The sequence below is a fragment of the Hippocampus zosterae genome, chromosome 14 (assembly GCF_025434085.1).
Source record: "Hippocampus zosterae strain Florida chromosome 14, ASM2543408v3, whole genome shotgun sequence".
Lineage (NCBI taxonomy): Eukaryota > Metazoa > Chordata > Actinopteri > Syngnathiformes > Syngnathidae > Hippocampus > Hippocampus zosterae.
In genome coordinates this window covers 5,301,447-5,317,048 of record NC_067464.1, presented here as the reverse complement: position 1 = coordinate 5,317,048, position 15,602 = coordinate 5,301,447, and the positions used below count along the sequence as shown (strand labels likewise).

The 15,602-nt window shown below is 44.0% G+C and overlaps 1 protein-coding gene across 4 annotated transcripts in view; it reads left to right on the top strand.

Moving 5' to 3' along the window:
- Positions 1-15,001, top strand: part of dph6 (diphthamine biosynthesis 6) — a 163,982-nt gene extending 148,981 nt beyond the window's left edge. For all 4 annotated transcript variants that reach the window (XM_052085370.1, XM_052085371.1, XM_052085368.1 and 1 more), the window contains 3 exons: positions 3,574-3,822; positions 11,292-11,676; positions 14,752-15,001. In XM_052085370.1, the coding sequence (XP_051941330.1) occupies positions 3,574-3,822; positions 11,292-11,676; positions 14,752-14,870 (753 nt within the window). In that variant the 3' untranslated portion in view covers positions 14,871-15,001. The remainder of the gene's footprint in view (positions 1-3,573; positions 3,823-11,291; positions 11,677-14,751) is intronic.
- Positions 15,002-15,602: the final 601 nt, after the last annotated feature.

Here is a 15,602-nt window from a genome sequence, read left to right as displayed (position 1 = left end):
TATCTTCCAAACTCTACTAATGACACCGTGAGATGTTCCTCGGATGGATGCAGCGTGGCCCCCAGAGGGCTTCTGAGAACAAGTACAGTCCGGTGCTATCTGGTCATCTGTGGAAAAGTGTCTGACAAAAAAATAATAATAAAAAAAAAAATAAAACTTAGACCCAATTAGAAACACTTCAGCCTGAAAGAAGACACCATTAGTGCTCCACAGAGTTTCCCTGGGTGCATTTACATGAACTTAGTATCCACAGAGAAAGTCTTTGGTAACCCTTCTAACAAGTCGTAGATAAGCAAGAAGCAAAAATGAGGCTTAGTTCATACAAAAGAGGTACTGTAGGTGTGACTCGGTTTCGTACTCTGCGGGTCACACGAGTGTTAAATCAAATCAACCAATCATGTCATCAGACAGGGAAATGACACACACGTAACTGCCAATAGCTGATAGCTACATGCTAATGCAATAAGCTAACGTAAAAATCTACATCGCTGGTCCTCAACCACTGGCCCCATTGCTTCCGAAATGCAGAGATCTGGGATCTGGAATGCACAGATCTGGGACATACATTCTGTGTGTGTCTTTGCCCCAAAGGTATATTGATTTATCATTCCCTAAATGTTTTATTATTATTATTATTCATGCTTATACAATTCATTTACAATACCATAACATTTTGTTTAAAAATTGCAATATGCCACTCGATTTTCCCATCAAAATCCCACTAACCGATGCTAACATGAGTCATATTTGTTTAAGGATAAACAACATGGAAATGTGGTAATGATACACTCTGTTTGGGGAAAGTGTATTTAAGAAGCGACGACATACCCACAGCAACCAGACTTTTTTTTTTTTTTTTTGGTCTGATGTGAGGGCTTCATGTCATGGGGAGCAGTTTTCTAGCAATATATCATGGTCAGAACATGTTGGCATATGGCTAAATATACAGCAGCAAAGCAATAAAGTACAAACTGCCGGTGCCATGCGGACACAACTAACGTCATGGCAGTTTAAGATCATCATTTATCACTGCTACGGCGGAAGCATCATGTTCCAAAGTTCCTCGCTAGACATTTCACCCATCAGCAAAGAAACCCTGTTACGCTAGTTTTGGAAAGATTGGCTGGGAAGAGATGACGGCAATGAAGTCTTCCAATGTCATGATAGATTGTGAGAAACAAAAACGCCATACAAAAACCCCCCAAAAATTTTGTGGTAGCTTGTTGTTGGCATGACAAAAAAACTGAAAGTGCACAACCACCGCATGACATCATCTTCAATCATCAATATCGATCAACGACAAATAAAGGAGATCAAAATGGCCGCACGGGTGCAGCGCATCTGCGGTAATGCGTCGCATCCTGTCTTGTCTCCGCGGGCCGTTTAGACGGTTAAGATGAGCGTTTGAAAACTACTTACCTTGTTATAGAAAGTTTAATGTCGTGCGATTGTTTGCCCCCTCGTAAATATTAAGGAGGGTCTGCTATTAAAAATGCATGCGGCGTCAGGGGTTGTTGATCACGTCGGGAACGCCCATGCAAATTGGACTGTCTTCCCTGTCAGGGTCCGAGATGAATAATTTAGCTTTGTGTGTGTGTGTGCGCGTTTTGCGTATATGCGGCGGCACACCGCATTGACAGTCAATTAACAAGTTTGATCGGTGTGTGAAGTCATTCTTTTGAACTGTTAATTTTATGTTAATAGTATTCGCCCGTGTCGCCCCCCTCCTCAAATCTCCCCCAATTCCACCTCCCACAAAGAGTAACCAGAGCGTCGTCGTCAATAATTGATCATCACACACCTGCTTGCTAGCAGCAATGGGAGTCTGCCTTTAACAGTCGAGGGAGCCCTCTGTTAGCACCTTTTGATATTCAAATTGACAAAATGCTCACTGAGCTTTTGTGAATTCCAAATGGGGTGAACTCATGTCACCGGGAAGAGCTTTAAAAATTCCGGACAGTCGTCCCAAGCAGAAAGGGACAAGCGAGCTTTCTTTTTCCTGTGATCATCTTTGTTGGCTTCCAAATGCTAATGGCAATGTGTTGGAATGCAAGGCTTGAATTTAGCGGTTTCGCTATGTATTTTCAGAGCATTTTGCGCCTCATAAAAGGACAATCAGAACAAAATTTTGTATATTCTTTTGAAAAAAGACAAGGAAATACAGTTTGATGAATTGAGATACATACAAATCTTGACTTTGGTGTATCACTGCAGTCCTCTAAGTAATGCTAACATGTAGCCGCCTAGCATCTTCATGTAACAATGGATGATGTACTTCTTCGGGGTGTCGACCCCGGTGAGGAGAAGCGTTTTAGATAATCGATGGAGAGCTCGGTCCTTTGAAGTTGGGACCCAACTATTATCGTACCGTGGTTATTTTCAACATGCTCAGTTATATGTTCAAAACATTTTTTGGTGTCTAAGTAAAGCATCTTGTCTTGTTGTGCATCAACTGATCCAGGTATTATCTCGATCCTCCCCGGCGAGGCTTAACTTAGGCACACCGGCTCCCTGCATAGCGCAGCAATTATGACGAGCCGATATTTGCATTGACCACACGCTAGTGTCCGCGAGCCTCGCCTCTGACCCCCCACGCGGGGTCTCTAAAGACCTAACCTCTTTAATACCATCCCTTATCCTCGTACGTCTCTACGCATTAAACAGATAGATCCAAGCCCAACTTTTGTAATGCGAGACCCCAGGCAGAGGTATTTAACAAAGAATTTGCTTATTATCACATGCTTAATTGTGCCTATTAATAACGTTGGTGTTGCCGGGAAGCTAACGGCAGGTTTTGTGTGACGTGTGAAATGAAAACTGTTAGCGCTAAGAAGCCGAAAATCAGGAGGTGGGCCTCGCTTGATTAATGCACCGCTAACCAAGGGATATTCATAATGAATGTTAATTTGATATAGCATCTTACTGATTTTTTTTTTTTTTTTTTAGAAGACTAAAGGGGTTTTAAGTTTGCCTCCTCTTTGGCATTAAAAATGCAGTGTTTAACATACTTTGTTAAAAAGAGATACGCAACTGCTTCATTACATTTATAAATGAAAAGTACACTAAAACAATGTATACATTTTAAAATAAGTACCTGAATGCAATGCAAGTTTCATTCATTTAAAAAAAATATTTCTGAATTTAAAATTTAATGGATTCATCCAATAAAAAAGTAGAAAAATACAAAAATAGTTCAAAATAATTCAACATGTTTTTTAAATTAATGAAGAATGGATTAAACAGTGTATAAAACACCTAAAATATAATATTAAAAAATAAAATATAATCTAATGTTCAATGTCCAATTCAAATACATATTTAAAATTAAATACATATATATTTAAACTTATTGTAACAAAAATAATACATATATTCTGTACATATAGACGGCAGCTTTACAGATGCCATGTGTGCCACAATAGCGGTATCGTAGTAATCAAAGCGGTTGTTCTAGCCACCTAGTGTTCCACCCAGAGTTAAAAAGAATGCATATTTGGGGTGTGGTATTTATCGATGAAAATATGTGATTAAGTGAGATAATGACAGTTGTCCTGTTCTGGTTCTCTTCCGTAGGTAGACGATGCAGTGTTCTGTGCGGGCCAAATCGCACTGGTCCCGTGCACTATGCAACTGGTGAAGGCAGGCCCCCGCATACAGGCCAGTTTGGCGTTTAGCCACGTCCAGAAGGTTCTGGAGGCCACGATCAGCAGCTTGACCCTGGTCCATGTGGTCCAGGCCCACTGTTATGCCACCAGACGCAAAGACGTCACCGTCATCCAGGCTGCGTGGAAGCGCATGCTGGAAGTGATGGATGATGATCAGGTCAGTAGGTACTAGTCAATAGATAGATAGCAGGCGACTCGAGTGAGGTTTAACGTAAGGAAATGTCTCTTCCTGTTGGTCTTAGGGTGACTTTTCCCAATACTTTTGTCCTGATTTGCAAGCAAGAGCAGAAAAGTTGGGTGTTGTTTGCACATTTAAATGCTGAAAGTTGAAGGAGAAAAAAAAGAAAATATTCAAATATTATACCCAGTTGAAAACATTTTCTACTCTACAATCCTTGAGAATTTCTGTGAATAAAATGCAAATAAATTGAACAACATAAAAAATAAATGTCTACATTAGAATCTTACCACAAATGTAGTTGCATTAAACACATTTAATATATGTATATAATTTACATAAAAATACATAAATCTAGTGTAAAAAACATTTATACAATTATTAAATAAATAAATACTAATTCAGCAATAATTCCTGCTATTAAGAAAAAGCTGTAAGTCGGTTTGACCATTATTTTATTTATCTATTTTTAAATACAACGGTGCCTAGACAGATAATACAATAATACCCACAGGCATGTATTTGTTTGACCTCTGCCAAAAACTCTTAACTGCATTTTGCTGAGTCCTTTCTTAGTTCTGTAACTCTTATTCATTTGTCTGTATGACGATTATATATTGCCCCCTAGTGGCCAAGTCGCATACAGATGTCATGGGATGCGCAGACTGTTGAGTTATGTTATTGCTCAACAAATACAAATTGTATTTTATCTTCAGATTAAATTACATGGTGTCATTCAAATTTAGAAGGGTCAACCACCCCCCCCCCCCCCCCCCCCGCTCCCATTCTCACGTGATGCAGGTGTAGCGATGATGCGGTGTCCCGAAACTTTTTTCATGTTTGTGTAGAGGCCTAAATAGGTAAAGAGTTTTCTGTGTCCCGAGGGGGGGTTAGCGCTCCCTGCGACTGATATTTCCCGCCGCCGTTTCTCATGAAAACTTGATGATGTGGGAAGCGCCGGCGTCTTTGATAATGTGCAGCTTGGCACAGAGGCAGATGTCTTCCTCAGAGCCTCCCTAATCCTTTGCACCCCCCCGACCATTTTGGATCTAGGTTCAACTCTCAGAGCAGTTTATCCACCCCCCCCCCCCGCTCCCCTTACCCCAGCCCTCTTTTCCTGCCACCACCCTCCGTTCCCCCGCCCCGGCTTATAACCCCATGCGTCTAACCCGAGCGCCAGTGTCTTCCCTGGCAGCCTCTCTCCGCCCACTGTAATATGTCTTGTGGTGGGAATAGGCCCCAAGGGGGCACAGAGAGAGGCAAGAGTGCACATCCAACTTGTGGCTCAGTTGGAGCGGGCGGGGGACATGGGGGGGTGAAAACCATGGCAAAGAGGATGTCAACTTTGTGTCACTTCCCGGAAAGCCATGCGGTAATTCCTGCTGCTTTTGCCGATTTCTAGACTTTTTTTTTTAAGGGTTCAATATTCAGATTTCACAAGCCGCTGTGATTTTTGACGTTTTGTAACTCCATAGCATCAGAAATATGTAAAGCACTGACAACATGTCAGCGCTTAGGAATGCAAACTGGGTCAGATCGTGAGAGACATAAAGTTTAAATGTCTGCGTCTACAGTTCAAGTTTTCAGTGTTTTTTTTTTTTTATCTCATCGGAAATAATGAAAAGTGAATTGCCATAATAACTTATAACTACTTGAAGACCAAAAAAAACCTCCAGTAAAAAGGTATGCAAGACTCATTCAGGTTCTGTGAGCTCTCCAAATTTTACAATTCGGAAAAAGAATGAGAAATTACACAGATAATATCGTGTTTTTTTTTTTTAAACAAAAATTGCTACTTTGTTTTTTAAAAAAAAGACTATCAGTCATCATCAAGGACTTTAATGTGGACAATTTCCATTTCAGTGACCATTCAGCAACTCAAAGTGCTTAAATGTGTACAATTTTTTTTCATTTTCAACAAGAATGAGGAGTTTCATACAGAATTCACCTCTTTGATATTTATCATAAAGATCAATAATTGAATTGCTGGGACTTTAAATTTGCATGAGCTCTCCAAGTTTGAGCGTTTTTGAACAGGAACGAGGATTTTAAAAAGGAATTCCCCTTTTTTAGGCCACTGTTAAATTAAAAAAAAGGCTAATAAAAAAAATAAAAGGTGCTGCATTTGATTCTACTCGGACTGAGTTTTCGCTTCGAAAATTAAGTTTCGATCCAAAGTTTGGTGAAATGTTGGTTCAAATTGTACACGTACAAATGTGACAACTTCAGCGCTTTCCCGCTTATGATCTAGATGCGTTTACTTGCTCTTTAATGGCACTTGATGATTTTGTCAAAAATATTCACACGGCTGCCGACCATTGGCCTGCTGTAAACGGCTACAAGGCCTCACGTGTGTTCCCCGCAAACATCCTGGCTCACGGAAGGCTAGCGGTAAGGCAACGCAATGGCAGACTGACAAGCGGCACGACAGCGAGGGCTCGGTGCCGACGGCGTCCCGCTGAGCAGGAAATGTAGGGGAACTGGATAAGCGGCGCGGTTCCATCAGCTCCCTGCTGCTCGGCTGCCTTTTACACCGCTTCCTTATTACCGTGTTTACCGTTCGGCTTTCACGCCTCTCTTTCTGTGGTGTGCCCGGAACAGCGGTTAGCGGGGAGAAGGAAAACAAACATGAAGAGAGAGGTGGGTCACACTTCTTAAGTGCAGCGCGGCAGGGATGATGGCCGCACGCCCTGCGAGTGAAGTGAATATAGACATGAAATCTGCCATACATCAAAGCTGTAAAGTATTAAAAAGTCAAATATGTTGAAAATAATAATATGTCAACAAATTATTTCGGTGTACTCGGTAAAAATCCTAAACCTAGAATAAAAGTAATTGACATGAGTCATTGACCCATGATATAGCCACACACATTTCCGGAAAGAGGAAAAGGTTCTGGGGGGAGAAATTAATTTGCAAATTGTGCAATAAAAAGTGCAATATCTGCATATCAAAATTGATAGAGCAGGCCCCAAAATTATTCATTCATCTTCCGTACCGCTTGATCCTCACTAGGGTCGCGGGGGGTGCTGGAGCCTATCCCAGCTGTCTTTGGGCAGCAGGCGGGGGACACCCTGAATCGGTTGCCAGCCAATCGCAGGGCACACAGAGACGAACAACCATTCACGCTCACACTCACACCTAGGGACAATTTGGAGTGTTCAATCAAGCCTGCCATGCATATTTTTGGAATGTGGGAGGAAACCGGAGCACCCGGAGAAAACCCACGCAGGCCCGGGGAGAACATGCAAACTCCACACAGGGAGGCCGCAGCTGGAATCGAACCCGGTACCTCTGCACTGTGAAGCCGACGTGCTAACCACTGGACTACCGGGCCGCCGCCCCAAAATTAATTCTGGACAAATTACTCTGTGGGACACAGTGGAAAGTCCAATTCGCCTGAAGTAGTAAAAAAAATGTACCATTTGACTAAAATGCTTTGACCCCCAAAAAATGTGTCTGTGTCCGGACAACATGATATCTTAGTGCAGGGGTGCCCAAACTTTTTGGATCGAAGATCTACTTTTTGATCAACTAACCTCACGGAATCTACCCTTACCGGCGCGCGCACGCACACACACACACACAAATTTAAGATTTAGCTGCTTTATTTTATTTTTTAAATATTTTTTTTAGTAAAAATGAGACTGATTAGTGTGCAGTGTATATTAACACAAAAAATATATTGCTAACATGTATAGCCGAATGTATAAACGACTGGAAGCCCCGCATGGTGAATTCAAGTTCGAAGATCTACTTTTTGATCAACTAACCTCACGGAATCTACCCTTACCGGCGCGCGCACGCACACACACACACACAAATTTAAGATTTAGCTGCTTTATTTTATTTTTTAAATATTTTTTTTAGTAAAAATGAGACTGATTAGTGTGCAGTGTATATTAACACAAAAAATATATTGCTAACATGTATAGCCGAATGTATAAACGACTGGAAGCCCCGCATGGTGAATTCAAGTTCGGGTGTTGGCACGAAACGCTTTAACAGGCGGCCCGGTAGTCCAGTGGTTAGCACGTCGGCTTCACAGTGCAGAGGTACCGGGTTCAATTCCAGCTCCGGCCTCCCCGTGTGGAGTTTGCATGTTCTCCCCGGGCCTGTGTGGGTTTTCTCCGGGTGCTCCGGTTTCCTCCCACAATCCAAAAACATGCGTGGCAGGCTGATTGAACACGCTAAATTGTCCCGAGATGTGAGTGTGGGCGTGGATGGTTGTTCGTCTCTGTGTGCCCTGTGATTGGCTGGCAACCGATTCAGGGTGTCCCCCGCCTACTTCCCGAAGACAGCTGGGATAGGCTCCAGCACCCCCCGCGACCCTAGTGAGGATCAAGCGGCTCGGAAGATGAATGAATGAATGAATGTACAAAGACACACAAATGGTTGTTTGTTTTTTTCTTCTCGACACTCCTCGGATCTACTTGGGTCCTGTCTTAGATCTACCTAATGGGCACCCCTGTCTTAGTGTTTAGTAATTAAGCTTCTTTCATACTTTTTTTTAAAGTATTTTTTACTAAAAAAAGAGAGTCCCATACCCAAATTGCCCATTTGGCCTTGCTGCTGTGGAAGTTGAAGTTGCTCCACCATGCCAACTTTCTGCGTTTTCCACCGCTTTCAACTTCCACTCTGTGCTTTACATGAATAAAAGAACAAACGTGAGGCTGACGTGAGCTTGTCCGACAGCTTAAAAAGTCAGCAAGTCGCGTGTCACCACAAAGTCCCGGAGCGCCGCGCCGCTCTCCTGGCGGACCGGGCCGGGGCTGGGTATCCCAGAGGCCTGCAGGGTGGCCTTTAAGCCTGGCTGAGCAAGAGTCCGCGCACACGCCCCCCCCCACCCCCGCCCCGCAATGCACCCCTTCAGTCCTGTCACATCCCTCCTCATTCGCCTGCTCTCCTCCATGTTCAATCGCGATTGACAAGGAATAGCTAGAAGTGCTAACGTAACATTTATCAAAGCGTGGGCCGTGGATATGTGCTGTCACTTGACATGGGAGCCGCGTTGTTCTTGAATTGATCGAGTATTGAAACCATCATGAAAAATAAAATTAAATTTAATAATGTGATTAAAGTCGTTTCTACCCCCCACGATAATTTTTTAAAAGATTTATTTTACTGTTAAAAGGTCAGAGATTAAAATCATAATTTGATAAGAATAAAGTTGTATACTTGTGAAATAGTGTATTTTTTTTTAAATTTACAAAAATAGTCCCAGTATTATAGAGTACTTTTGATAGTGTCTATTGCGTTTAATTTAACACAGTGACAACAAAGTTGTGACTATCGACCTTTCTTTCTGACACAGTTGATGATGTGTCAATCTGCCAAAGTATAGCTTCAACTTCTGCCGAGGTGGACTTGTTCAATGTCAGATTTTTCTGCCTTAAGTATCGGTGGCTGGTATTAATAGCCTCTATGAGTACCCAATATCTTCAAACAAAGTCTCCTTCAGCCAGAGACTGTTACACTCGCGCTGCAAGAAGGTGAGATACCGACGCTCGTTCCTACCGACTGCTGTCAGGCTGCTCAATAAAAATAACAACAATAATAATTAAATGATGTGAAAGACAATTGTAAATAGCACTGCGATTTATCCATTTTGTGTTCATATTGCACTTAATTGAACGGTGTTTGTTGTTTTTTTTTTCTTCTTCTTTTACCTACATTCTTGCTGCTGGAGGCTGTAAATTTCCCCAGTGTGGGACAAATAAAGCATATCTTATCTTATCTTATCTTATCTTATATCAGACCAATACCGATACCTGGTATCAATACTCTGCCATCTCTAGTCATACGTTTTCAGGAATAAGGTTGTATGGGTTACAATACAATGTTCCCTTGCTTCGTTACGGCTCGATTATTACAGATTCACTGAATCGCCGATTTTCATTTTGGACCATAATTTTAGATACAACGAGCAAAATCATTTCGACACAAGCGACGACGACTTCAACTTGTACGTCTAGGCACCACTGCATTACGATTTGAATATTGAAAATGTACCCCTTGATTTTTTGTAATATTAGGACCTTTAACTTTTTTTCCCCCGTTTGGTTCTCATATTTCATAGATTTGCGATTCATTTAGGAAAGTTGTTTCTGAAGGTGACCAAGTGAGGACAAATAGTTTCTGCTGCTCTTTTCGATTATTTCTTTGTGTGTGTGTGGGTGCGCGTGTGCGTGTGTGTGTGTGTCAAGTGGGCATCCAAGTAAAAAAAACGAGAGTAACCTGTTATTATTCCGCACTTACAGAGTGCCGTGTAAGTGGGTGAAAATTGATCCAGCAAATTGAAAAGGGGGTTAAGTGTTTTCACCCCATCGACTTTGGCTGAAATGGCGCTTATATAAAACACTCATTTTTGTCCCATTAGCGGATGATGACAGCGCAAGTATTATTAGAGGGTGCCGTACCAAATACTTTTAGTTTGGGCTAATGGCCGCCGCTCCGTTGGGGTACAAAAGAGATTTTTTTTTTTTTAAAGTGTGGCCACGGAGTGATCCTGGCGATGAGGTGAAAAGTTGACACGAGTAGGACCTGTCATGTTAGCATTTTGTTTATGGTGGCTGAAAGCTTGATGGATCTGCCGGCAGTTGTTTGCACACTATCATTACCCGGGGTCACCTCACAATCTGCGGGTAATGGAAGGCCTGTCACAGCTGTCACGTAAAGAGGGGACGCTTGGTCCGTCTGCGTGTGGTCCAGTTTGATATCTGTGTGTGGTCTTGTTTACGCTCATGTGACAAACAACCGCATTGGCTAAAGAGTCAGGTTTTTGTGAGAAAAAAACAATCGGATAAGAAATCGTTTCGCTAATGAATATGGACATGGAATCCCTTTTGATCGGTTGATCTTGGAAATTAGCATTAGCAATGCTAATGCCATCTTTTTGTTATTATTTGCTCTACTCTTTTATTCATTCATTCATTCATCTTCCGAGCCGCTTGATCCTCACTAGGGTCACTATCCCAGCTGTCTTCGGGCCGTAGGCGGGGGACACCCTGAATCGGTTGCCAGCCAATCGCAGGGCACACAGAAACGAACAACCATTCGCACTCGCACTCACACCGAGGGACAATTTAGAGTGTTCAATCAGCCTGCCACGCATGTTTTTGGAATGTGGGAGGAAACCGGAGCACCCGGAGAAAACCCACGCAGGCCCGGAGAGAACATGCAAACTCCACACAGGGAGGAGCTGGAATCGAACCCGGTACCTCTGCACTGTGAAGCCGACGTGCTAACCACTGGACTACCGGGCCGTCCTACTCTTTTATATTTAATGTTAAATTGTCAAATGTGTTTGTACAACTAGGCCTTGGAACAAATTATGACTCCTGCTGGAAAAAAAAAAATATCATTTTGGATGTATGTTGTTTAGTTTTTTTTTTTCAATGGCATTGTGCATCATTGAACAATTTACACCCCATTTGTGTACATTGCAGGAGTTGCTTATGGGGCCTGACAACAAAGCCCCTCCATTGGTGGTGGTGGTCGTGCCGGCTTTACCCAAAGGCGCCGCCGTCGAGCTCCACGTCACAGCCGTCCAGGATGAGCCCAGCCAAAGGACTTCCTGTCACATGACCACAGCACTGCAGCACTGCCGCATTGAGTGCCACACCCTAACATCTGGTGACCGAAGCTCCGCCTCGCTGTCCCTAAACCTAACCGAGGTCCACCCTGTGGTCATCGAGGACGTGCGGAAGGTCACGGATGCAATCTGCGCTACGTTTGAGAAAGCCCTCAAGAAGACGCAGGCTGAGCTGGTCCCGCTGTGTGCCCGGGTTTTCTACAAGTGCCACCACGCGCTGGCGAAACAAATCACAGAAGGTTTGTGCACACCCGAATTAACGTATGCTAATAAGGTCATATTTATCCATGATGCGACACGTGAGAAGTAGTAGAAATTAATTTGAAGCGGAGATTACTTTGATTTCTCTTTGCCGTAGTTAAGAGACTACGTTATAAAGAGTTTGTGCATGTGAATGACCTGGAGACCGATGTGGTCGGCCCGCAATTTTGTCTGCTTTGTCCAGAATTGTCCGTTGAGGTCTGATGCTAACCAAAACAGCAGCGCCGAGTGACCCTCTTATTTTAACGTGGTGATTACATTTTTTGCAAAGACCCTTAGTGTTACAGTAGACACTGACGTGGTCGCTAGAGCTGAACAATTTTGAGAAAGATATTTTCCTCAATATTGTGATTTTAATATAAATTAGTTGAACTAAGTTGGGGCAGCCCGGTAGTCCAGTGGTTAGCACGTCGGCTTCACAGTGCAGAGGTACCGGGTTCGATTCCAGCTCCGGCATCCCTGTGTGGAGTTTGCATGTTCTCCCCGGGTCTGCGTGGGTTTTCTCCGGGTGCTCCGGTTTCCTCCCACATTCCAAAAATATGCATGGCAGGCTTGATTGAACACTCCAAATTGTCCCTAGGTGTGAGTGTGAGCGTGGATGGTTGTTCGTTTCTGTGTGCCCTGTGATTGGCTGGCAACCGATTCAGGGTGTCCCCCGCCGACTGCCCGAAGACGGCTGGGATAGGCTCCAGCACCCCCACAACCCTAGTGAGGATCAAGTGGCTCGGAAGATGAATGAATGAATGAATGAATGAACTAAGTTGTGTATCCGGTGCAGATAGAAATAACTCGAAACTTGTCTGATATTCAATAACAATAATAATAACAAAACTGGACTGCTCGTTCCAATACTTTTGGAAGCACGTGAAAACGAATAACCGCATTAGCTGGTTAACTGGAGCAAAGTCAACACTCTGATGATGCCGCTTCCCCTGCAAACACAGACCCTGACTCATCATGGAGGAGCTGGAATTGGCTGGCACGCACACGCAGCGAAGCCCCCGCCCCCTTCGTACTCTCCCACCCCCTCAAAACCCACCCATGGGCATCTTTATGGGTCACAGCCCACTCTCATTGGGCCCGTTGAATCCGAAAAGTCAAAAGGGTGAAAAAGTAACACCTCCGGCGTCAGCGCTCGCAGTGTCGCGATGTGCAGCTGTCAGAGCCCAGACGACATAAAATGTAACCCCCCCCCCCCCCCCCCACCAACCCCCTTCCCTCTTTTCATTATTTGCGTGAGGATTCACAGCTGATAGACGTGGCATATGCTTCGAATGAAACCTTTAAACATCTTGTCTCAACTTGTTACTTACGATCCAAAGCCTCCCCACCTCTGTCTCAAAGACGAGAACCCCCTGTTTAACTTTTACGTACCCGCAGAAAACCCATGCAGGCACAGGGGAGAGGGAATACTAGCAAACTCCACACAGGAAGGCCAGAGCTGGACTCGAATGCTGCAACTCTACACCGTGAGGCCATTCAATGAAATAATACTAAAACGAGTATCTGCGTTTATCCTTAAACGCAGACTGTAAATACTTTTGTCACCTCAGGAAGTAGAAGGCATAAAAATGAACGGTAAAGAGGTCTTTACGTGCCCCTCAGCATCTTTACTCATCCTCTACTAAATGAACAATGTTCATTGGCCAACACTTGCTATAATCGCCAGTTCATTTGACTAATTTGATCCATTTGGGAGGCAGCGTAGCACAACTAAAAAACTCACACGGCCGCGGGCTTCGGCCACTCCTTTAAAAGCCCAATGAGCCCCGAAGGTATCGGCTATTAATCATGGTAATCCTCCAGTTGCGCCGCAGCCTCAATATATCAAGAAATGCTCACGCTCTCCTTTCGGATGGCTCGTCCCAGAGCGAACATGACATACGGCGTTCGGCTTGCATCACAATGGCCGAATTTGCAAGACTGTGCCATAAAAGTCCCATGAACCGATAAAGTGGAATATGTATTTCTCAATATAGCAGAAAATGGTTCAACTGATCATCCTCGGAATTTAGGAACCGATCGCTCAGCCCATTCCGTTCTCTCTGATGAATTCAAATGTAGGTAGGGTCTTTGTGCTTTTTATAAATGAGTTTAAAAATCGAATCTACAGCTGAATGGGAACTGGCGAAAAGCCTTTCGGATTGGCGTAATATAGACCGGATTTCTTTGGTCTCGTGAGGACCGAGACTTGCTCGCTGTCTTCTGCGGTCATCGACATTTCGCAAAGTGGCCTTTTCCTAGTTACAATACCTGGTGTGTGTTATCCTTTTGAAAGGAATGAGCCAACCGTGAGACAAACACACTTGTGGCCAATTAGCGTTACAGATCGGGACCGGACGGTGATCCCGGCGGACCGCCCATAGACAGGCTGTCATCAAGACATTTGGATTTCTCACATGTCTGATTTCCATCTGTAGTCCGGCCACACACACACACACACACACACACACTCATTCATTCATTCATCTTCCTAACCGCTTGATCCTCACTAGGGTCGCGGGGGGTGCTGGAGCCTATCCCAGCTGTCTCCGGGCAGTAGGCGGGGGACACCCTGAATCGGTTGCCAGCCAATCGCAGGGCACACAGAGACAAACAACCATCCACGCTCACACTCACACCTAGGGACAATTTAGAGTGTTCAATCAGCCTGCCATGCATATTTTTGGAATGTGGGAGGAAACCGGAGCACCCGGAGAAAACCCACGCAGGCCCGGGGAGAACATGCAAACTCCACACAGGGAGGCCGGAGCTGGAATTGAACCCGGTACCTCTGCACTGTGAACCCGACGTGCTAACCACTGGACTACCAGGCCGCCCCACACACACACTAAAGACAATAAATGTATCCAATAATGACAGAACCCCCCTCCTGTTCACACACGTTGACTGGTCTGCATGTGTAATTCAATCCTTTCTAACATGTGTCGACATTGCAATGAATATAAAGGGAGTTTAAGAATATCAATAATTTACAAATAGCTCCCGGTCACAAGGTTCAGTGTCGCCCCATTGGGACTGCTGCCCTAATGTCACCCTCCTTCCTCCACCAGGACTGGAAGATGCTTTGAAAAATCTCCTCAGAGACTCCAGTCCGTCTGTGGCCCCGGTGCCAGTCCTGGACTTGCCTGATTCCAACATCCTCCACCTGTCCTGCTGGCTCAGCTCGTAGAAGCAGAATGAGAATTAGCGAGCCTCCTGCTTGTCGGATTATTGGACCTTGTTGCTGCTCTTGCTCAAGTGTTTGTTTTCTAGACCTCTCGCACTGGAACTCGTCATATTCGTTCCCTTAGTTTTTTTTTTTTTTTTCCGTGTTAATTGAACTCGTTTGGTATTTTCGGATGAATTGTTTCCTTTTTCTTCATGTATTGTTTTTCCTGGTTATTGTTGACCAGCCATTTCTATTGATACGTTGTCGGTGCGTTTTTTTGTGAATAAATATTTTTGCTACAGAGTTTTGTTTGGCGTCTACATTTTTGGGATCCGATCGCTTTTCAGTTCGTTGCGAAGTAGCCTGTGACACCAGGCTACTTACCTGCTGTGTAGCTTAGCAACCACTGCCAAATCAGGACAAGCTTCAAATTCACTTTCCAATTGTGGAAAAACGTGGTGTTTGTCAGCCGTTTGTTGACATGACACACACATTTGAAAGCAGATCTCAGCGTGCAAGTTTTTGCAAAACCCCGCCGTAACTCTTGTCGTCTGTGAAGACAAAAGAAAGGCTCCAACAAAGCATCTTCTAATCTCCCTTTGTTTTCAGGTAACACGCGAGCTGACAACAACACCGCCGCAGTCGTAGGAAAGCAACAGAGCTGCTGTGTGTTATTTCAGTGCGAGTCTTTTAATGCGACTGTCTTCTCCCTCTCGCTCTCCACAGGACTGGAGGTGTGTTATTATTTTGTAA